This window comes from Lampris incognitus, chromosome 13, assembly GCF_029633865.1.
Source record: "Lampris incognitus isolate fLamInc1 chromosome 13, fLamInc1.hap2, whole genome shotgun sequence".
Lineage (NCBI taxonomy): Eukaryota > Metazoa > Chordata > Actinopteri > Lampriformes > Lampridae > Lampris > Lampris incognitus.
In genome coordinates this window covers 24,495,673-24,519,612 of record NC_079223.1, presented here as the reverse complement: position 1 = coordinate 24,519,612, position 23,940 = coordinate 24,495,673, and the positions used below count along the sequence as shown (strand labels likewise).

The window sequence follows — 23,940 nt, the reverse complement described above, 5'->3', positions numbered from 1 at the left end:
GTGAGAAAGGGGCAGAAGGAGAGGTGGTTCACAAAAAAAAAACATGTAAAAGGGAAAAGAGGAATCAAAAGGAAGCGATCTGTGAGAGGCTGACAGAGCAAGGAAACAAGCTGGGGAGAGGGAAAGGAAAGGAATGGATGAGGTGAGAGACAAAAGGAAGACAAACAGGAGAGGATGATGAAGGAGAGGGGAGTGCTGTAATTGGCTGCAGCCAGTTTACTTACTCAGTGGAGATGTGGGGATTGGAGGAAGAGAGAGGCAGGAAGGGGCGGGGAGAGGTGTAAATCAGCAGTCTGAGCAACAGCTTTATGTGCCCCTCAGAGCCCCAACTATCCGATTAATGAGAGGAGAGAAACCTTAACCACCTTCCTCTCTCTCCCTCTATTTGTCTGCCATCTTGCACTTTCAGCAACATAAATCATCGGCTTTTAAGTGTACACCCCTACTAGATAATAGAGAGCCACTGTGCAATTCTTCCTCCCTGTGATTTTGTAACATTCATTGTGTAATGTGCAAAGGGAGAAAGCCCTAGTATTAAAAAATGGCTTTGTGATGCACAACATTGGAGAGATTTTACACCAACAAACAAATGTTAGACACTGAATCTATACCTCCTACAAATAGGCCCAGTTCCCACGAGTGCAGGGCACATTTTAGAGTTGCACATTGTATATATGTGCAGAAGGCTATGTGAGTGCTTGCACATCAACAAGCCCATTTATAAACGAGGTGGTATTTATTCCGAAAGGAAGAGAAATTACCAACGGGAACTGTTACACGCTCTTCACTTCTTGCAGGAGGGAAAGAACAGGACCCTTTATGAGCTGCACTAGTAAACGGTAAAATAACCGTAAAAGTTTTTTTCCGGATAACTTAAAGGTCATCTGATTGCCCTCCAACTAGTCCCTACATCTAGAAACCACCAATATAATAGGCCCACTTGTCATTCCAGTGAGAGAGAGAGAGAGAGAGAGAGAGAGAGAGAGAGAGAGAGAGAGAGAGAGAGAGAGAGAGAGAGAGAGAGAGAGAGAGAGAGAGAGAGAGAGAAGGTCATCAAGTTCAGAGTCAGGAGGTCATCAAGTTCACAGAGTCAGGAGGTCATCAGGCTCACAGAGTTAAGCTGGTTCACTGAGGTCAAGTACTAGAAGCTCGGTTGAAGATAGAAGTAAACATTTTACTTTTTCAGCAGCCATGAAAATCCTTCCCGTCTTCATAGACGTGTATGTTTAAAACAGCAGAGTCAATGGTGTAGCTTTATGTCAGTTCTCTACCTCATCTATCCATTTTTGGCCAAACCCACAACTTTCCTACCAAAGGGAGAATAGGCTTGTGTTTGCAGATGGGCTATGCTCGCTCGCTCGCTCCCCCACGCCTCCCCCCTCGCTTCCCCACGCCCCCCCTCACCCCCCTTTTTTTTTCTTTGGTCTGAGTGAGCACTGCTTTAAACAAGATCTCCTGGGTTGTCTGGCTCCAATCTTACTTTTCCTCACAAAAGGCGAGAAAAATGAGAGTGAAAAATAAGTGGCAACAGGAGAGGGCTGTTCTCTGAAGTGAAGAACTCAGCCCTGCTCAACACGTTGTTGTACCGAATATCACACTGAGAAGCATTATAGAAATTCAGCAATTCTACAACAGCTGCCAATATATGTAAGTAGAAAGAATAGGATGTTTACCGCCATGGCATCTTACCATGGCTCATTTCATGCATGCAGCTTTGAAACATAGACTATTTCAGGAAGGAGCCTAAAGAGTCTGAATCAGAATCAGTGGTCTTCTTCTTCTTAAGTATTTGGCTATCCCTTATAATTATATTTAACTAAACCATGTAAATGATGTGTTGGACCATAGCCAATTAAATGAGATTGGGAAATGTTTATATTTTCTATTTCTAAATGTTTCAAGGCTATTTTCAACACTTTAAAAGATAATTTTAATACAGCAACCCTATATACAGTGAGCCAAAACCAGCAGAAATGCTATAAAGCTTTCCTTTAACAAGAATAGGCATTCAGCTGTCTGTTTATTTGACATTGTGAATTCTGCAACAGAGCCACAGTGAGGAAGGTAGTGTTAAAATTCAGTCAAAGTATATCTGCATTTTTTTCTGTATTGTTGAGCCGCTAACATGAATCCCTCAGCCCCATGCTGATATTGTGTGAACAACACCTCCATAAAAGAAAAGGACCATTCGCAGAAACACTTGTTTGTGCAGGACTCACATTTCGGTACACGGGAACAATGCAGCACACAAACAAACGTTTGGGAGATTGTACATCATCACTGCATCTGTAGATTCGGCGTTTATTCACAGTATGTGTAACAAGCATTGATTTGAATTGCATAGCAGCCACAGGTGAAAGTCAAGAACAACAATGCCATGAGGGTTGCCATTGTTGTACTGAGCAGGATAGAAATGCACAGTATACAGTCAGTGGCCACTTCGGTATTGCTCTGCTATCTTAATCTGCTCGCAATTAAGATTCAGTCAAAGACATGTGCTTTATGTATGGAATTATTTAGACTTTTTTGAATACAGTATGATTTCCTCTTTGCACTAGACTGAGTCCTGCTGCCTGCTTCGTGTGTGCCAATTGTTGGCTGACGTTAGCCTTTTAATCATATGATATATAATCTAATCTGATGGGTATAAAGATTTACCGTTATTGCATTTACTAAATTGTGATCCATAGAAAATATCCAAAAAAAAATTTGTTCAACCATTTCTGGTTAAGACCAAAACCACTTCCGTTTCAAATCCGAGTACAGATACAAATACCTATATTTTGAGCACCAAAACAGATATAGATACACACACATAGTGATGATGTGTTACACCCCTACTTTGTACACCTGTTGGTTCAAGCAAACTGCTCCTGCTCCCCCAGACAGCAAAAGACATAGTGACTCAATGTATAAAGCATGCAGGCAGGGTCTAGAGGTTCAGTTATAGTTCGGCTAAATATTAGCATGGGCAAGATGGGTGATCTAAGTGTTATGACCTTTTGTCCAATTTGATGATCACATGTGGTGGTCCCAGCCTCTCATGTGCAGCTGCCTCTTGGGATTTTTGGTGCCCTGCAGTCTCTAGAATTCACAGAGAATGGTGCAATGTACAAAAACATTTAGACAGCAACAGTTCGGTTGGCAATGATTCCTTGTTAATGGGAGTGGTCTGAGAGAACAGCGATTCTCTCTCAAGACATGAAGGCCACAAGCAATTAAATAACAGGTCAGTACAAGAGTGGTGTGCAGAGGGCCATCTGCACACCAAGGCAACAGAACGTCAAGCTGTGTTCTGCTCCTCTCAGCTAATAACTCGAAGACGAGTCTACAGAGTGAGCATCTGATCACCAAAACTTGACAGTCTGAGAAGTGGGAAAACAACTTGTTCAACTAATCTTAGGTTCTGTTCAGATTTTGGCATGAACAATGAATCGATGGATCAATCCTGCCTTTATTGATCCAATGATTCTACATGCTAGTAGTGGAATATTGATGTGGGTAATGTTTTCTTGGCACACATTTAGCCCATTTGAGCATTATAGGAACACCACAGCATGCCAAAGCATTGTGGCTGACCAGGTAGTACCATCATGACCACATTCTCGCCTTTTACAAATGGATGCCTCCAGTTGGACATTATGACATGTTGAAAAACACACACAACATCTCAGGAACATGATCGTGCCTTTAGTTTACAGTACTTAAATGGCCTGCACAGTCCCCCCATTTTCAAACCAATAGGCAAATTTTGCCTAGCTATTTCAATCAACACATTGATTCACGTTTTTTGTGTGTTTTAGTTTGACTAACAACAGTATTTGTCAGTATGTTTGTATCCAGTACCCACAACCTCAAAATATAGGTATATAAATTAATTTGACCAATCTCTGTTCCGGTTCCGGTTGCCAACTCCAGTTTGTTTGTCTATGGCTCTGCACACTTTTTGACTTTTAACAACTTTTAATACCTCTTTTGAGGGCGTTGGATTATTTTAATTGATTTTTATGGTTTGCCTATACTGTTTTATGGATTTTTACCCGATCGATCATTGCACTGACTCCCTGCACTCCTGGTGAGAACTGTGTGGACTCAACACTCAGCTGACAGAGCTAACGGCTAATGGAGCTTCCACTTTCTTTTCTATGGACATCAATCAACTGGTTTGATATTACTGTGGCCTGTGAGGACTGCCTGAAAGCAGTAAATGACATTACTAACCTCAAGGATGATATCCAACGGCTCTCAGATGAACTGTGAAAAAGGACTCCCTTTTATCCAATTGTATTGACACCGCAGTGATACAGACCAATACGATCTCATTTATGAACTCAGAAATCTCCGATACCATCCTCTGGGACCAATCATCTCATTGCCGACCTTCCTCCTGCTCTTCTCCCAGCTCATAGGCTACTTGGTCGGAGGTGGTAGTCAGACGTGGCAAGACGGAAACACCCTGAGCCGCCTTGCCTCCTCCCTTAAACCTCTCATATCGTTTTAACATACTATTGGCTGATGCCACGGTTCACTCTGTTGATGCTCCAATGGCCGATGCTGTCCCCATGGCCGATGTTACTCCTTCCCATGTGGAACCGGTCCCTTTTCCAGCGGGACTACTCCTGCTGCAATGGCTGCCCTGACTGCTGTGGTGGCTGACCCAATCTCCCGTTGCCTCTGATACTACAGGTCCTTCTGCCAGGGTCCCCCTGCACCATCCTCCCTACCATTCAGGTAGGTTGGTCACTCCCAGTCCCAATACCGTTTCCTCAGACCAACAACATTCATCCCCTCCCAATACTATCCCTGACAGCGCTGTCAATCAGTCACCCACTCATTTCCCCACACTGCATTGACCGTTGGGGACTCCATAGTCTGAAACATCCATTTCGTAAACGCTGTCACACGCTGCTTTCCTGGAGCTGCTACCCCTGACATCCTAGAGAAACGCTGAGGACTCCTGGATTCATTTCCGACAATTACAAAAGTAATAGTCAACGTCGGCTCCAATGACACTACTCATCCCACACTCAGTCACAGTGTGGAGCATTTTAGCAGAAATTTCAGCCTTTATACCTGACTCCAGTCCATGAGTATAATGTACAACATTGGTTTAGTTCCCAAATGTGCAAAAAGTCTACAAAAGCATGTACATCCAAATGAATAATACTAGGTGCTCGACAGACGAACATATGAAAAACGGAAAAAATAGAGTCCACACACTAGATGATGCTCCCATGAACATTTAATGGTATACCACCAATTGGCGTTTCACAACTTGGATTTGTTCTGGAAGCACTCCTTTCTGTATAGAAGAGACAGTCTTCACTGGAACGTGCTAAGTAGTCGCATACTTACTGCTAATTTGCAGCATGCTGTTCTGTCCTCCACACGTGACTATTTGCATCACACATGTGGCTTCCTGAACCCTCTTCTCCCCCTTTGCCCACAACAATGACCATTACATCCTTCGCTCACACCAGCTCCCCCTTGTGGTATGATCACACTGCTGTTCGACCTCTTCCCATTCCTGACCATATTACCAACAGACTCCCTCACCGCTACCCACAACAAACGGCACATGAATCAGTCCAATCTCTGTCCCCTTCCTCCGTTTTTCACGAAAGCAATGTCATCTGAAAATGATTTTCTCAACACTCATTCACTCAATAACAAAAGCCTCATTCTGAATGAATTTATAACTGACCTAGATATCTTCTGCCTCACTGAAAGCTGGTATTAACTCCTGGACTATTTCTCACTAAACCAGACCACACCCACAGGATTCACATAAATTGATAAGCTTCTTCTTGAGGGGAGGGGTGGTGGTGTTGCTGCTGTTTACAGGAAGACATTAAAACAACCATCAGTTCCATTCCTGCCGCTCATTCTTTCCAACACCTTGCCTTCAAACTCTCTGGTCCCACTCTCTTGGTAACAGCCGTTATCTACCCCTCCCCCAAGCCAAATCCCTCCTTTCTCGCTGACTTCTGATTTTCTGACCCAACTATGTGCCATCTCACTGTCCATTCTCTTCCTGGGTGATTTTAATGTCCACATTGATGACATTGACTTTAAATCTGCCATAGAGTTCCTGGAACGGCTAAAATGCTTCAACTTCAGACATCATATTGTAACGTGCATGGATAAGTAGACATGTTAGTCCTTGACTAACGGGTCGGACCCTTTAGTCGACTGGTTAACGTTGTCGCTTGCGGTGTGGGAGCCACGGGTTCACGTCCCGGATGCGGCGTCCCACGCTACCCCCCGAATTCGCTACAATATCAACTTCCCCACTCACAGCCGTGGTCACATCCTAGACTTGGTCTGCTCCAGTGGTCTCACAATACATCAAGTCTCCAACCTCAATATCTGGCAATCACCATGCATATTGACATCCCTATCCCCCTCCCAAACACAAAGCACATTTAAATACAAATTATCATTCAGAAATCTCAAGTCTATCTCCCCCTCAGCTCTTTCTGCCTCTCTTGCCATTAAAATGTCTGCCTCCCCTTCCTCACTGTCTGACAATCCCTCTGATCTTGTAAGTTATTATAATGACACACTCTCCCTTCTGTCTAGATCAGATCACCCCCAATTTAAATCAAAACAGTCTCATTCACACACTCAGCTCCCTGGTATACTCCTGAACCCCATCAAATGAAATCCTGTAAGTGCCAGCTTGAAAGACTCTGCAAGAAAACTGGTTTAACAGTGCATCTCCAAGCCTACACACACTAACTTCAATAAAACAAAGATGCTCTCATCATAGACGGGTCCACCTACTACTCACACCTCATACACTCTGGCTCCACCAACCCCAAGGCTCTCTTTTCCACAATATACAAACTTCTCAAACCCAATGACAATACCTCCTGTTTCTTCACATTTAACAAGTGCAACGCTTTCCTTTAATTTTTCCAATTTAAAATTGACACTATATACAGCAACCTGAATACCTCCCCCGCCCTCTCCACCTCCCCACCTGTCTCTCCCCCTTTACCACTCATACCCTGTCAAAGTTCTCCCCTGTGTCCCCAATGGAGTTGTCCAACCTTATGGTAAGAATGAGAAGCTCCACTTGTGTTCTGGATCCCATCTCTTCCAATCTTGTTAAGGACTGTCTCCCAGCTATCGCCTCACTCATTATAGAAATCCTTAACTCCCCCTTCAGTTCTGGTTCAGTCCCCCACACACTTAAACTGGCTGGTGTCACCCCCATCTTCAAATCTGATATCATGAGCAATTTCCAGCCCATTTCCAATCTCTCCTTTCTGTCAGAAATACTGGAATGTATTGTCGCCTCACAACTCAAAGCTCAACTCATCTTCAATGACCTGTTTGAACCATTTCAATTTGGTTTCCGCTCATAGCAAAGAACAGAAACAGCCCTCCTTAAAGTCACCAACAACCTATTCCTCTCCTCAGACTCTGGCCACCTCAGCATTCTGGTCCTCCTCAACCTCACTGCAGATTTCGAGACCATCAATCACACCATTCTTCTCTCCCGCCTTGAATCCTCCCTCAACATCACTGGTACGGCCCTCTCCTGGCTAAAGTCCATCCATTACCCAAACCACTTATCCTGCTGTCAGGGTCGTGGGGATGCTGGAGCCTATCCCAGCAGTTAAATCTCACAAACACACAACAGTTCATCAGCGTCAACAAATGCACCTTCTTCACCGCTCCTCTGTCCCAAGGCATCCCCCAGGGTTTGGTACTTAGTTCTTTCCTGTTCATCCTTTACATGTTCCCCCTTGGTTACATCATATGCCGTTATGGTCTCCACTTTCACTGCTATGCTGATGATGTCCAGCTCTACATCTCCACTAAATCTATCACGACTGCAACTCACTCCAAACTGACCAACTGCCTCATTGAAATCAAATCATGGATGCAAGCCAACTTCCTCAAACTAAATTGTGATAAATCTGACATGATCATCATCGGTCCCAAATCCCTTGCCAAAACCACTCACAACTTCTGCCTCACCATTGATAACTCCACTTTATCTTCCTCCCCACACATCTGCAACCTTGGAATCATTTGACAGCAACCTCTCTTTTGAACACCGCGTCAATCAAATCACCAGAACTGCCTTTTTCCACCTGAAAAGCATAGCTCATCTCTCCCCATCACTCTCCTTCTCTGCTGCTGAAATTTTGATCCATGCCTTCATCACATCCAGAATTGTCTACTGCAGCAGCATTCTTTACAGCTCATCATCCAAAGTATTAAACTCCGGTACATCCAGAACTCTGCTGCTCGGCTGTTCACCCACTCCCGCGACCACATCACCCCTGTTCTCCAGAACCTCCACCATCCCACAATGGATCCAATTCAAAGTCCTTCTCCTCACTCACAAAGCCCTCCACAACCAGGCCCCTTCTTAGCTCACCGATCTGCTCCACTACCATACTCCTTCCCACAGCCTTCGTTACTCCAATGTCAACTTCCTGTCTCCACCACACAGGACAATGCACCGGACCTGGGGGAGCAGAGCCTTCTTCATAGCTGCCCCCTCCCACTGGAACTCCCTCCCCAAAAACATCAGAGACTGCACCGATCTGACCATGTTCCAATAAATCATTAATCAAACTCGCCTTTTCAGCATTGCTTTTAATGTGTTATTAATGTTGTTTGTTATATGTTTTTGGTGTGTTGCTTTCATGTTCATTTTAACTTATCGTTGAGTACCCTGAAAAGCGCTCCATGAATAATGTATGTATAATAATAATAATAATAATAATAAAAATGATAGTAATAATAATAAAATTCTGCATCTGACTACATTGCTACTCATTCAAAAGAGTTTTGAGAGTGGTCATTCAGGAGTCTGATCAATGAACAGCTGCTCTGGCTAAAATCGGACTTGATAACATTCACATACTCCTCCGGGAACCTGTGAACAAAAATGGATGACCAAAGAGAAGGCAGTGTGTTTACAAGAACACATTAGAGAAGTGTTGTTTGGATCCGTGTTTTGTGCATGTGTGTTTTTTGTCCGTGTGTGTGTGCGTGCGTGTGTGTGCGTGCGTGTGTGTGTGTGCGTGTGTGTGTGTATTTATGTGTGAGTGTGTGTAAGAACTTGTTTTCATCGGGCCAGGCAGTCAGTGCTGTGTCTGAAGCACGTCTCAGCTCATTTAAAAGTAAGGGACTCTTATACACTCAAAAAACATGATGTTACTGGCCTTTTGATTTTTTTCACCTAGAAAGTCCCTTGAGTAGTGTGGCTTTGTGGTTTGTATTGTGTGTGTGTGTGTGTGTGTGTGTGTGTGTGTGTGTGTGTGTGTGTGTGCGTGCGTGCGTGCGTGCGTGCGTGCGTGCGTGTGTGTGTGAGTGAATGAGTGCTGTGTGTGTTTTTCTGAATGTGTTCAAATTTATTTATTTATTTATTTATTTAGCCTAATTATTAAGTCGGCGATGATCACACATGCATAACATGCATTCACACATTCACACACAATCACACACGCGCCCTCTGTCTCTCACACACAGACATGTACAAAAACAGACTCGCCTAACAGCACAGTAAAGTAACAATGCATCAGAAATGGTGCTGAGGGCTGTAGGGTAAGGCATGTATGTAGCACCCAGTTGGATATTCAATCGAAAGTTGGTACTGAAGTTTTAACTTGCTATGCAAAGTCATATTTTTTACCGTCCCCCCCCCTTTTTTTTCTCACCAATTGCCCCTGGGCAATTACCCCACTTTTCCGAGCCGTCCGGGTCGCTGCTGCACCCCCTCTGCCAAACTGTGGAGGGCTTCAGACTACCACATGCCTCCTCCCATACATGTGGAGTCACCAGCTGCTTCTTTTCACCTGACAGTGAGGAGTTTCGCTAGGGGGACGTAGCGCGTGGGAGGATCACGCTATTTCCCCCAACCCCCCAGTCCCCCCCCCCCCGAACAGGCGCCCTGACCGACCAGAGGAGGTGCTAGTGCAGCAACCAGGACACATACCCACATCCGGCTTCCCACCCGCAGACACAGCCAATTGTATCTGTAGGGATGCCCAACCAAGCCAGAGGTAACACGGGGATTTGAACCGGCGATCCCCGGAATAAACCACTATGCTATATTGTTTGCCTTCTTAATAGGGCTTAATTTCAGGTCGCTTGAATCGAATGACTTGAAATAATTCATGGAAGTGAAATAATTTATACTGACAGATTACTGTTCAAACAATGCAATATAACCACATTCTCATGATTATGTTCTATATATTCATCTGGATTAGATCACAAATCAATGGGAATAGTGGGAAATTGTGAATGTAGACCTAAAGACATAATGTCATCATGCCCCATAGTGTCTGTCCTCATAAGCATCATGAGCACAATGCTTGATGACTGACATCAAGTATGTTTTCAGGTACCACAACAAGAAACAGGCCCTCAATGCTGTGCTTGGTGTGTTTTGAATTAGGATTTTTTTTTTGATAAGTTTATTTTTGATGAAAAAAAAATCAATATGATAAGTTTTTGTTGCACTGAAAGGAGGAGCCATGTTTTATATATTCGTACGATCAAAGTGGTCTGATGCACTCTGACTCACAGCCTCTCCCCAGCAGCTGTGCACCTCAGGGGGAGGGATGCCTGTGCATGTCTTCCAAAGTCTATTCTTAGCCAAGGAGGCTCGACCCACCCCCCTCTCCCCCACCCACCCACCCACAACCTTTGCACCTTCCTTATGGTTTCCTGCTTTTCCCACTGCTCGATTACTTCTGTGACTCTCTGTTCCGTCTGTCTTATGGAGCAGGCTGGCTAACGTGTAACTGACTTCAGATAAATAGATCTGTCAGCATTCAAGGAACAAAATGATTAGATGGATTGCACGTTGCAAGTTTATTGCTCACCAATTTACTACGCTCCTTTTACAGAACTATGTATGTTAAATGAAGAAATGATACTGCTGATTTAAGGACCTAAACATTTGGTTTGACACTGCCTGCTAAATAATTTGTCATACTGTTTGATGAATGGATGGATGATGGATGAATCAGTAGAGGGATAAGTATTGATGATGGATGGACTGAAAAGAGAGATGCCACTGGCTTTTTGGTCACAAATAACCCAAGACATTATTTCAAGCCTAAGTACTCAACAGATAAATGGGCAGGAGGATGACATTGATGGACATCATTCTGTGAGACGTTGCTTTCCTGGTATTTTCTTCCACCTCCCTCTTTTCGCCTCTATTTCGCTGACACAACCTCCTCCCATCTGCTGACTAACTGACCCATATTTTGATCAGTGTAACTTCATGCCCTCAGGGTTTGTGTGTGTTCATGTTTGCGTGTTTCTACGGCATGTTTTTGTGTATACTGTTGCTTGTCATCCTGTGTGTGTGTGTGTGTGTGTGTGCGTGCGCGCATATCTTTTTTGGCTGCACATCTTTGTATGTGTGTATGCATGCGTGAACATTCGTTTCTGTCTGTCTCTGTTGATCTGTCTGCCTGCTCGCCCCCCCCCCCAAAAAAACACAAATAAACAAAACTGTATGGGCTCCCTCAGGCTTTGGTGGGAACCAATAAGAATATTGCGGTTTAGAGGAGCATCAGACAGAGTGAAGACGAGCAGTGGTGAAATCCCTAATTTACTCTTTTACTCGGTGTTCATCTGATCTTAGTATTTTTTTCTTTTTCCTTTTTTTTGTTTTGTTATTATTATTTTATTTACTTTGGGGGAGGGGGGCTTCCAGATGTCTGACATTCCCCAGTAGGATTTTGGTGCTGTGTTGTGCCATGATTCAAGGCTCCCTCTTGTGGACAGTTGTGTCTCTGCATGCACTATGCTTTTTTTGGGGGGGGGGCGGGGTGGAGGGAATTCCTTGATGTTTTACGACAGAGGAAACTACAGTGCTGCTATCACATGAACAAACAGCCTTTTGCATCACTTATAGGAAGTTAGGCAAACAAGGTCAGATAGCATTTATTTTTGGTTCTAAATTACAAGATCCATTTTGCATAAATATTTTTGCACCAGAGGTCAGTACGCAAATAGGCATCGAACAGGCATTGGAACTAGAATTCAAGTCACGGTAATGAAAAGCGCCAAAGCTTAAAGTTAAGTTTTCACACAGAAAGACTCGCCAACATCGGCGGATGGGCTACGGAATACAGTGAGCATTCATCACAGCCAACGCGGACTATGAAAGTAACCTTTGTTGTGTGCTCTTTATTCATTGCTGTTCCAGGAGCGAATCGTCAAAGTGTGCCCCGTAGGGCATTCTGGACCCGCCCGCTGACTTTCTGTGGACTGGGGAATTAGAGAGTGTAAGGAGGAAAGGGCAGAAGTGTCAGGAGAGGAGAGGACAGGACGCCCCTCAAGCTACTACAGGATGGCTCTGGCCGACAAACACAAAGTGAAGAGACAGCGGCTGGACAGGATCTGTGAAGGTGAGACAGACCTCTGTCCTTCTCTCCTCGCTCTCTCAGAAACTTTTTTTTTTGTCGTGCCTTTTTCTTTAGTCAAATTAGGTTTTCCACCTTAATGACAGGAGACACTGTTGCATAACCAGACGGTCCATTGGATAAATCCCCCTAATCATCAATGTCGTCTTCATCCGTATCTGTGTATCCTCTTTTAGTGTCCTTGGGAAGAAAAAAAGAAAGAAGCGAAATACTCTGAAGCAGATAAATGCCATAGTTGTGAGATGAGTGTAATTGGAATTTAAATCATCCCAGCGGGGAAAGTGGGTCACTGCGGCAGGAAAGAATAACACTTTTACCAATATGTAACTATCCTTTGTGCCGTAGAGTTAGAAAAAATAAAGTAGAATATGCTGGGAGAACTGAACACAACATATTCTAGATAATGCAACAAAGAAAGTACAACAAAGAGGACATTCGAACACGAACGCGCGGCATCTTCATCATGGTGATAAGGACTTCCCATCAGCTTAGAAAATGATCCTTGCTGTGTTGATTGCAGATGGATTAACAGATGCTCGCTGTACAAATTGCAAGAGTGCCATAAGTTGTGAGATCTGTAAAGACTAACACATTTTCAAGGTGTAGAAATGATCTACGTTTACTTTGCAAATTATAATATCTGCAGAGCAAATGTATGAGTATACAGCTCTATCTGGTCACATTGGCACATTAACAGATATATAGTCTGGAGAATGTGGGCAGGTATGTGTAGATATTGTATGTATAGAGCTAAGGAGTGAGGTCTGCACACTGAAATGCCCCCGATACTTATTTATTCGGCAAAGTTTCGAAGATCTGATAGATCGAAATGTTGCCGAATAAATAAATATCGGGAGCATTCCAATGTGCAGACCTCACACCTTTGTTCTATGTTTTGCAATTTTTTTGTCATGCACCTAAATATTTTTTCTGGATGTGTGCATACTTGGCTCCTCTATATATATATATATATAGTATATATATATAGTATATATATATATATATATATATATATATATATACACACACACACACACACATATATATATTTATATACACACACAAACACACACACACATACTTATATATATATATATATATATTATATATTTTACTGTGTGCACACACACACATACACACATGCACGTTCGATGTGTACTCTTTCCCCAGTAGTTGTATTAATTCATACTAAGTCTCAATGCTGTATAATGAAGTCATAATGTATCAAGCTGCCGTTTCCCCCATTAACAATTCCACAACACAGACATGTCATGCAAATAGGGATAATTACTCATCACACACATGCTTGCTCACACACATGCACACACGAGCAGCCATGTTCACACCATCGCAGTTGTTCACGTGCACAGTCACACTCATACACAGTAACTACCTGTACTGTATACTCGCAAATACACACCAACATGCATAAACACCCACACAGTTTAAGGTGATTGCTCCAAATGTCCATCACCTTTTATCTTCAAGAGTGACTCGGTCCACTGTCATAGAGGTGTCTGTTAACACAATGCAGTTGCCTGCAGCTCTTAAGCTATCCAGCCCACAGCTGCATCCTCAATGAAAAGCCAGTGAGAGATGTACTATGGATAGTGTCTGAGAGAGAGAGAGAGAGAGAGAGAGAGAGAGAGAGAGAGAGCAAGAGAGAGAGAGAGAGAGAGAAAGAGAGATAATCAACAGTGAAAGAGAGCCTGGGGACCAGCCAATGATCTCGATTGCTGCTTTTGATGGCTGTCTTGTAGAAAGAGAGGGAACACAAGACTGGAGTGATGGTGGTGATAGGAGGGGTGGTGAGATGAGAGAGGAGGTTGGGGGTGGGTTGATGGCTGCATGAGAGACTCCAGTGTGATGTTTTCTGAATGCTTGAGTGATGAAGCCGGGGGGGAGGGGGGGTTGTGATAAAATGATGCACTTCTTACAGCCTCCGGGATTGATTACAGTGTCTTCGGACACATGCGTCTGTGAGATTGATTGCTCGAAAGAGGAAGAGAACAAGTGAAAGATACTCCACCTTTAGACCCGCCGATATTTTTCCTCTGACACGGACCACTTATAATTTGTGCGTGAGGGCGCGTTCAAAATGCATGTGTGCACCAGTGTCCTCTTTTGTGTTTTATTTTTCCAATTTTATGTTACAACATTTTCAGAGAGGGGGATCAAATGCTGTGTTACGTTGAGAGAGATCATTCTTGAGAACACGGCTTTCTGCTTTGCTCATCTTTTAGGTCGGAGATGTTTCCTCGATGAATCAGGAATCAGGAACACTTTACTTGTCATTTCTTTTCATGTACTTGCGTACATGAAATCAAACGTAATATCGTTTCCCCAGCCCCCAGCAGTGCAACACAAAGACTAAAACACATATCCAAAATCTATGAGAACTGTACAAGAACACACATATCCAAATTAACACATATATCCAAACTATACAAAAAATCAATGCCCAAGGGAACGAACACCAGCCAGGATGACTGTCAGAACTGCCGGTCTGTATGGGCTAGCAGTTAGCGTAGCCTACCCTGCTTCCGCATCCTGTCAGACCGCCCTCGGTGTTTCCTCTTCGGGCGCAGCTCCAGGCAGGGCCGTGATCCTTGGGCCCACCGGACACAGCAGACCGAGCTCTCCCAGCCAATCCGGCGCCGGCTCTCCCAGTGCCGGCCCTCCCAGCACCGGCTCTCCCAGCCATCAAACGAAGACAAACTTAGACGTGGGCAAAGACACTGCATAGATGGTACTGGGTGAGGCCGCTGCAAATGGGAATTCGCGCTGCCATCTTCTCACACCGGAAGCGGAAAAAAAGCACCGATAGTGTCTTTCTCTCCTTGTATCCACTACCCTGAGAAGACATCCCCAAAAGAAAAAAACATTTTTTTTTGGGGAGAACATTTTTTTCTCTGCATGTATTATTTTTATAGGAGAGAAATGGTTATATGTACTCTCTCAAATGCCAAAACCATTGACATCATAAAAATGGCACATTGTTGTCTGCCCCCGTGTATGACAGATAGCTTCAGCAGTGCAGTGCGCACATCTCCTCTGTTTCCAATTAGGTCAGGATAATGGCCGACTTTTTTCTTGTAGGCTATAGTTAGTCACCGCTGCTGCTCTTGAAAATGTGAAGAAGTGGGTGATTCATATCGGGGAAGTTAAAAGATCACAGGGCGGTGATTCACGCTGTCTTCATGGCAAAGCTAAATCTGTTCATCCATATAAAAAAAAAAGAAGGGCCATTTCAAAACCAGAGGCAAGGAACGTTCTGAACCAAAAATGTTTTTCATCTCGTCACATTAGACCACCCAGTGTTATTTATATACAGCGTGGCAGGACCGATGGGGGGAACAGACGGATATCAAAGTTGAGATCAGTGGTGTTAACAAATGCAAGACTGAATCCAATAACAATGTCACGGTGGTGAAGAGCGATCGCATTGGCAAATTGCTTGGTTTTTGCACTTCAAGACTGCGTTGAGGGAGATAGACGATGAGAGGATTTTTTTTTTTACAATTTCCATTTATCTTCTGAGAATAATTGTGCCAATTCAATACTTGTTCCGTCGTAATGTGCATTGATTACATTGTTACACGGTGTGATGTGCAATTCACGGAGCTGTGCATTTGGTCTGAATTGAATTCTAAATAAATGGTCTTGGCTTCAAGTGTGTCTGTATAGGTTTATCAAAAGGCTTCATGGCCCCCGAAATGTAATTTGGTGAGAGCAGTGACTGTTACCCCATTGGGGGCTGTGATAATCTCCCCTCGCCATGCCTCTTGACTTTCAAGTTCTGTTTCTGCCGGGTAAGAATCGTGAACCCAAAACCAAGTGGACATGAAACAGTCAATCAAGCTACCCATATGGAAAAGAAATAGAAAAAAACTTGAGACTTTCCCATCGCCTCCGATAGTAAATCTTTGTTTTATATGTCTTATAAAACTTATCTCACACTATGATTTACTCATGAAAGTGGCCACTTTCACTTTTTTCTCATACAATATGCTTATAAGAATGAAGTATGAATTAAGTAAACATTATGTATGTTGTTTATAAGGAAAGTGCATGGCAAATTATGTTTTCCATATGTTTGTAGTTTTTGATTATATAGCTCAGGTGTGAAGACATATGCATTTTATATATATGTGTGTGTGTGTGTGTGTGTGTGTGTGTGTGTGTGTGTGTGTGTGTGTGTGTGGAAAAATGCAATAGTATATACGTATATATGTTTTTTTCCAGAAACCATCAATGGTGTAGATAAAAGTGCTCAAAAGATGAGGAGCGGAATATTAAGATAGATGTAGGAAAAAAACTTTAATGCATTTCAGTACAAGCTTGTTTCATGCGTTGGCACTCATCAGCTGCCAATAGCAGTACAAGCTACATATATATATGTATATGTCTATATATATATAAAGATAGATGTTGGCTATATTGCTTGGCAGCTGATGAGTGCACGACGCACGAAACAAGCTTGTACTGCTATGAATTAAAGTTTTTTTTCTTACATCTATCTTAATATTTTGCTCCTTATTTGTTGAGCACGTTCATCAACTCTCTCTCTCTCTCTCTCTCTCTCTCTCTCTCTCTCTCTCTCTCTGTCTCTCTCTCTCTCTCTCTCTCTCTCTCTCTCTCTCTCTCTCTCTCTCTATATATATATATATATATATATATATATATATAGCGTTTTTTGTTTCGAAAACGTTATATGATATATAACGTTTATAATATATAACGTTTTCCTGAAAACCTCTCTCTCTCTCTCTCTCTCTCTCTCTCTCTCTCTCTCTCTCTCTCTCTCTCTCTCTCTCTCTCTATATATATATATATATATATATAGATACATAATATGTATTAACTTGTAAGTTTCAGATGAAGCATATAAAATGTAGTAAAATGTATCAACATATTCTCCATATGGGTAACATGATTTATTAAATGCATTTCCACTCTAACCAACAATTATATAACAAACATGACAAATGTAAACATATAAACGAAAAAAAGAAGCCTCATTATATCTTTGGTAGTAAGGGCGGCACCATCTTGCCGTAATATAACATGTGATGTCACGGGGTTGGTTGGCATGGCTGAGTTCAATAGACACAACGGTAGTGAAAGTTGGAGACTGATGAGCCACAGGACAGAAGAAGACAAAAGAGAGGCCACTATTGTATTGCTCCTGGATGTAAAAAATAGTTCTAAAGGGTTACAGCCAAGCACACAACAGTCTGTTTTCATAAACTGTCACTGAAACAGAGAACAGTACTGAATAATTTCTGTACTGTCAGAAATCTTCATTCTGTCAGAATCCAGAATACGCCCACTGTGTGTTGATGATCTCACTCATAAGTTATTGAGGTTGAACCCAGCTGAATGTCTGAATATCCAACATCAAACTGTCTTCAGCACAGTGTTTTGACCATGGTATCCCAACATGCTGCACAAGGTGATATAAACAAACTACGGATAGAAAGCATTCGTGTGGCATCATATTGTCATGTCAGACCTCTGAGGCATGTTTTGCATCACACTGGCTCATTCACCAGAAGCATTCAACCTAGTCAGCTGAGTGAACCAGCAAACAACCGTCACTGTTGGCTAACAGCTGTTAGCGTCAACTAGCTAATGCTAGGGTTTAGCTAATAATTAGTACAAGGAGAGCAACAAGGGGAGCGTCATATAAACTAAAAAGTGTTGGTCAGACAATAACTATATGTAAACAAATGACACATGGAAACATTGTTTGCACTGTATTTCATCATATTCCTCCTGTCTCTGGCCAACACCATGTAGCATGCATTTATAATGTTACAATTTCATTTAGCAGACACTTTTATCCAAAGCGACGTACATCTGAGAGTTAATACAACACAAGCAAGGATCTAGTCAGGATGCAACAATGCAAGTAAGTGCCAAAAAACTAGGTTCAAGTCCGATAGGACATAGGTGTTAACAGGCAGTACACAAAGTGCATAGGGTGCATACTAGAAGCGATTTTTTTTCTCTCATTATTAATACCATCAGATGTGGCGGTGTTTGTGAAAAAGCTGGGTCTTTAGCTTCTTCTTCTTAAAGATGGAGAGGGAGTCAGCAGATTGAATAGAGTTTGGTAACTCATTCTACCACCGGGGAACTACAGAAGAGAAGAGTCTGGCTAGTGACTTAGGGCCCCGTTGTGGTGGAAGTGCCAGGCACCTTTCATTGGCAGAGCGTAGTGAGTGTGACCGAGTGTAGACCTGAATGAGGGAATTCGGGTAGGCGGGAGCCGTTTCAGTTGCTGTTTTGTAAGCAACTATTAAGGTTTTGAATTTGATATGGGCAGCAAATGGGAGCCAGTGGAGGGATATGAACAATGGGGTGACATGGGCTGTTTTGGGTTGGTTGAAGACCAGACGTGCCACCACATTCTGGATCATTTGCAGAGGTTTGAAAGTGCATGCAGGGAGACCTATCAGTAAGGAGTTGCAGTAGTCATTGAGTGATATAACAAGAGCCTGTACCAGGAGTTGTGCTGCATGCTCAGACAGGTTGGGTCTAATTGTCCTGATGTTGTACAGGGCGAATCGGCACTACTGAGCAATCGAGGCCACATGAACCTTACAGGTTAGTTGGTCATCAATCATGACTCCCAGGTTTCGGGCATATTTTGTGGGCATGGGTTGGGTTGATCCGAGCTGGATTTTGATCTGATGTTGTAAGGATGGACTGGCTGGGATGACAAGGAGCTCAGTCTTAGATAGGTTAAGCTGAAGGTGGCGTTCTTGCATCCATTTAGAAATTTCAGCAAGGCATGAGTGCTGAGACTGTGAGGTCATCTGGCAGAATGATAGGAAAAGCAGGTTATTGTCAGCATAGCAATGGTATGAGAGTGGATGATTGCACCAAGTGAGGTGGTGTATATTGAAAAGAGAAGGGGACCAAACACTGACCCTTGAGGTACCCCTGTGGATAAGCTGTGCAGTTTTGAACACTTCTTTCCTCCAAGATATTCTAAAAGATCTCCCCGAGAGGTAGGACGTGAACCAGTGGAGGGCAGATCCCGAGATACCAAGCTCAGTGAGTGTGGAGAGGAAGATTTGGTGGTTAACCATGTCAAAGGCAGTTGACAGATCTAGCAGCAATAAAACTGAGGACTGACCAGCAGCTGTAGCCAAAACGAGTAATTCTATTACTGACAGGAGTGCAGTCTCGGTAGGGTGACCCCGCTTGAAGCCAGACTGATTCGGATTGTACAGATTGTTCTCGGAAAGGAATTCAGAAACTTGGTTATTTGTTTTATTTACTGCATAAGGTTAATGTTATTGATTCATTCATGGCAGTTACAGCTACCTTGACTTAACTGCTATTGACAGGATGTTCCAGTGTTTCAGCTCGGACATCTTTCAGTAAAAGCATTGCCACCTCCAACATGTCCGCGTCCCAGTATGCTGAATGTACGCACCATGGTGATGCCACACAATACATGGTCCAGACCAGCCTCCTGACAGCAGATGGACTCTGATATGGTGGTTAACAGCCACACTGACACTGACACTAGATAGTGTTGCCGACCCACTCTTTGTCTCAAAGCATCGGTGCCACGACTTGTGGTCTTTTCAGACAGGGAGCGATTGATGCGCCTAAGTAATTAATTTTCAATGAAAGGCAAGCAGCCAGGTAGGGAGGCGGGCACAATCTGGCAGGCGGAGCGACAAGCGGGCGCAATCCTGTGAAACTCGCTGTCATGCTTGTCTCATGCACATGCCCACCAACTCCCAGAGTTGAATTGTCTTGAACGTTTTTCTAAGTGATGCGCTCTCACCCCACAACATGGACGAGAGACTGATCTTTGCTGTGGGTGAGATAGTTTTTATTTAGTTATAGACTCTTCCTTTCAATGATTCTAGAAAATATATTTTAATATGTTGTTATAGCCTAAACAGAAAATACAGTTGTACCGGTCCGGAAGGGACACAGTCGTGCACAGAAGCCGTTTCCATGGTTACCACACATAGAGTGCCTGACATTTGCTCACGGAGTGCTTAGTATCTGCCTGTCTTATCATATGAGGAGCACATTGAGACCCCATGGATCCAAACAGGTACGCAGGCGGACTGTTGCTTACCTTCTGAGAAGACCATTATTCCACCCGGTTCCCACGCTGAATCAGCTCAAATTCATATGCAGCCTGACAGAATGAAGAATTCTGACAGTACAGAAATGATTCTGTACTGTTCTCCGTTTCAGCAGCAGTTTATGAAAATTGACTGTTTTGTCTTTGGCTGTAACCCCGTAAAACTCATTTTTACATACAGGAGCAATACAACAGTAATACAACAATACCCTTTTGTCCTCTTGTTTCCTTTTATATTATTGTTTCAATTAAACATGTCTGACAATGTCCTTGTTAATGTGTAATTGTAAACATATGTCCCTTATCTTAATAAAAAAATATTTATTAAGTTTCATTTTTAGAACATAGGGCCTAACAGTGATGCATTAACAGTTAAACAGTGTTAACAGCATTTTCTGTATTTGTAACATTATCTTTTTATTCATCGTAACAGTTGACATACATGTGTTTTAATAAGTGCTGTGACACAATGTGGCCGCATTAGCGGCAAGGCGAAAGAAACGCTCAGTGTTACTTTCGTCCCTACAATGACTCCTGACAGTTAAACCTGACTTGCTTCTATACTGAAAAACTCTGACATGGCAAACCTCAGGTTGTGTTAAATTATTAGATAATGTTAAATGATCATGACACATGAAACAATCAACACAACTTGTCATTCAAAAAATGTAACGCTTGAGTAAATTTACTTACCATGATTGAAAATGGCTTTTCGGGTACAACTCCGCGAAGTATGATGTGTCCACAAGATTTTTTGCGGTTCTGGTTAATAACAGTTGGGTGCTGTACACGCTGACGCAGTTAGACATATCAGACTTGTATGGGCTTGGAGCTGTGGCGTAGGCAGTAATCACAGTGTGTGTGGGTACCGAGAAAATCAGGTGGGCCTAGCCCATCCAAGACCAATCATATTTTTTTTTCTCCCTCTTTTTCTCCTCAATTGTGTCCGGCCAATTACCCCACTCTTCCGAGCCATCTCGGTCGCTGCTCCTCCCTCTCTACTGATCAGGGGAGGGCTGCAGACTACCACATGCTTCCTCCGATACACATGGAGTTACCAGCTGCTTCTTTTCATCTGACAGTGAGGAGTTTCACCAGGGGGATGTAGCGCATGGGAGGATCACACTATTACCCCCCAGTCCCCCCCCCCCGAACAGAGGCCTCAAATGACCAGAGGAGGCACTACTGCAGTGACCATGACACATACCCACATCCAGCCTCCCACCCACAGACACGGCCAATTGTATCCGTAGGGACGCCCGACCAAGCCGAAGGTAACACGGGGATTTGAACCGCTGATCCCCATGTTGGTAGGCAACGGAACAGACTGCTACGCCACCCGGATGCCAAGACCAACCATACTTAATAGGTTGTGAAACAAATATGTTAACCAAAATAGGCCATTACAATTATACTTGCCTGAGTGCACCACAGTTAAATCATACAAGGCTTATACATCATTAGAAGTAGTGTTACACACACCGAGACATACATTAACAGCATCGCATAGCATGGCAAGGTAGCCACACACACACACACACAGCTGACGGACGCAACGGCATTATTAATCAAGCTTATGGATAGGGGTAGACACAGGGCCGCTGATACCACGGGAACACCGGGTCAGTTGTCCTGGGGTCTGGGTCAAGGAAGGGTCCAACTCCGACGGCTCCCACAGGTGCTCCTCCCCTCGGAGCGTATGATGCCGGGTGTCGTGTAGCAACGCTGCAGCAGGGGGACCTACGCGAGCCCGGTCGGAATTGAGGTCCAGACTAGATAAGAGGCATACACACTGCCTATGTGTGGGCTGTTTAAGATCCCAGTATGCATTTTCTTCCCATATAAATCTGTTATATAGTATGTTCAGATCATTAAATAAAGAATTTGTTGTCAATTTTCCATGGACAACTTCGAAGCATCAAAGTTGGGATTTGGGAATGATGGCATGTCTCTAATAGGATTGAGTTTTGGTGTTGGTGCTACCCTTTTAATTAGCCTGTATTTGGATTAAATAGTGTGTGGGAGAGGAGAGCTCTTTTGCCATACATAAATGGAACAAGTGTGTGTGTGTTATGGCCAGTCAGCGACCTGTGCACAGTCAGGATCGGGGGGGGGGGGCTTGAGGGGCTTTGGAGATCATCTTGTCCTGGGCACAAGCAAGACACACTTGAACATAGCCACATACACACACACACACACACACACACACACACACACACACACACACACACACACAGTTATGGATGAACCCATTGAACGTACTTGTTTTTGGTGAACTGAACCTATCCGTTTGCAACTAATGAACATGAATGTGAGCATGATGCTCATACACTGTGTTTTGCAGCACCCGGCATGGCTAGTGCAACTAGCAATTCAGACGCAGCTACCGGTACTGCTGAAGTTCATATGAATATTGAAGGTGTTTCATGAACAAATCAGTACACATTCCAACGGGAAAAAAGTGTCACATTTTTATGCAAATGGTAAATTGTAAATGGGCTGTGTGTATATAGCACTTCTCCAGTCTACTGGCCACTCAAAGCACTTTTCAGTGCATACCTCACATTCACCCATTCCCGCACACATACACACACTGATGGCGAAGGCTGCCACGCAAGGTGCTAACCTGCTCATCAGGAGCAGTTAATGGTTCAGTGTCTTGCTCAAGGATACTTCGACATGCTCTCCGCAGGAGCTGGGGATCGAACCAGTGACCTTCCGATTACTAGACAACCCGCTCTACCTCCTGAGCCTGCCGGGTTTGAAAAAAAGTCCGAATGTCAGTTCGTCGGCAACGAATTTGAAACGACACAGCGACTTGAAGCATCTGACCATCGGAGTAGCTCATTTAAAAAAAAAACTAAAAAAACGGTAGAAATGAACAATAACTAGTTCATTTTTTGGGATCGTGAACTTAGTTCAAAATGTAACACCAGTTCATTTTAATCTGTGTGAATTGAACTTTGAGCTAGCACTTGTGAAGTGTAAACTTGCACAACATGACACACACACACACACACACACACACCAGAGCAGACGCAGCATCATCAACATAAAATCAGATTGTACACCCAACAAAAACTATACCCAATAAGCAACACTGAAATAGGCAATAGGCTACTACAGTCCGAAATAGTAAACGAGCTTACTTTTGATGAATCCAGCAGGAGATGACTGGGCTTGGTGGGGGTAGTGAGTTTGTAACGATGCCTGAACTTGAGCTGAATTCTCTTCCTCCTGCTCCTCACATCTTTTTGTGACAAACTTAAGCAAACTGCTTTTTTTGGCCATGATTTGTATCTTAACCTTCATTGCAAGCAGCTAGCTAGCAGAAAGTGTGCTTCTGTGCAATGTGCAGGCTGTATGTACGCTGAGTGAAAGAGGAGGTGCTGCTCACAATCT

The 23,940-nt window shown here is 43.4% G+C and overlaps 1 protein-coding gene across 2 annotated transcripts in view; it reads left to right on the top strand.

The window, feature by feature from the left end:
• The first annotated feature begins 12,244 nt into the window (after window positions 1–12,244).
• The window catches only part of LOC130122407 (C-terminal-binding protein 2-like), an 86,884-nt gene continuing 75,188 nt past the window's right edge, over window positions 12,245–23,940 (top strand). The window contains exon 1 of one of the 2 annotated variants that reach the window (XM_056291306.1): window positions 12,245–12,401. In XM_056291306.1, the coding sequence (XP_056147281.1) occupies window positions 12,344–12,401 (58 nt within the window). In that variant the 5' untranslated portion in view covers window positions 12,245–12,343. The remainder of the gene's footprint in view (window positions 12,402–23,940) is intronic. The other variant, XM_056291304.1, reaches the window with a different exon arrangement.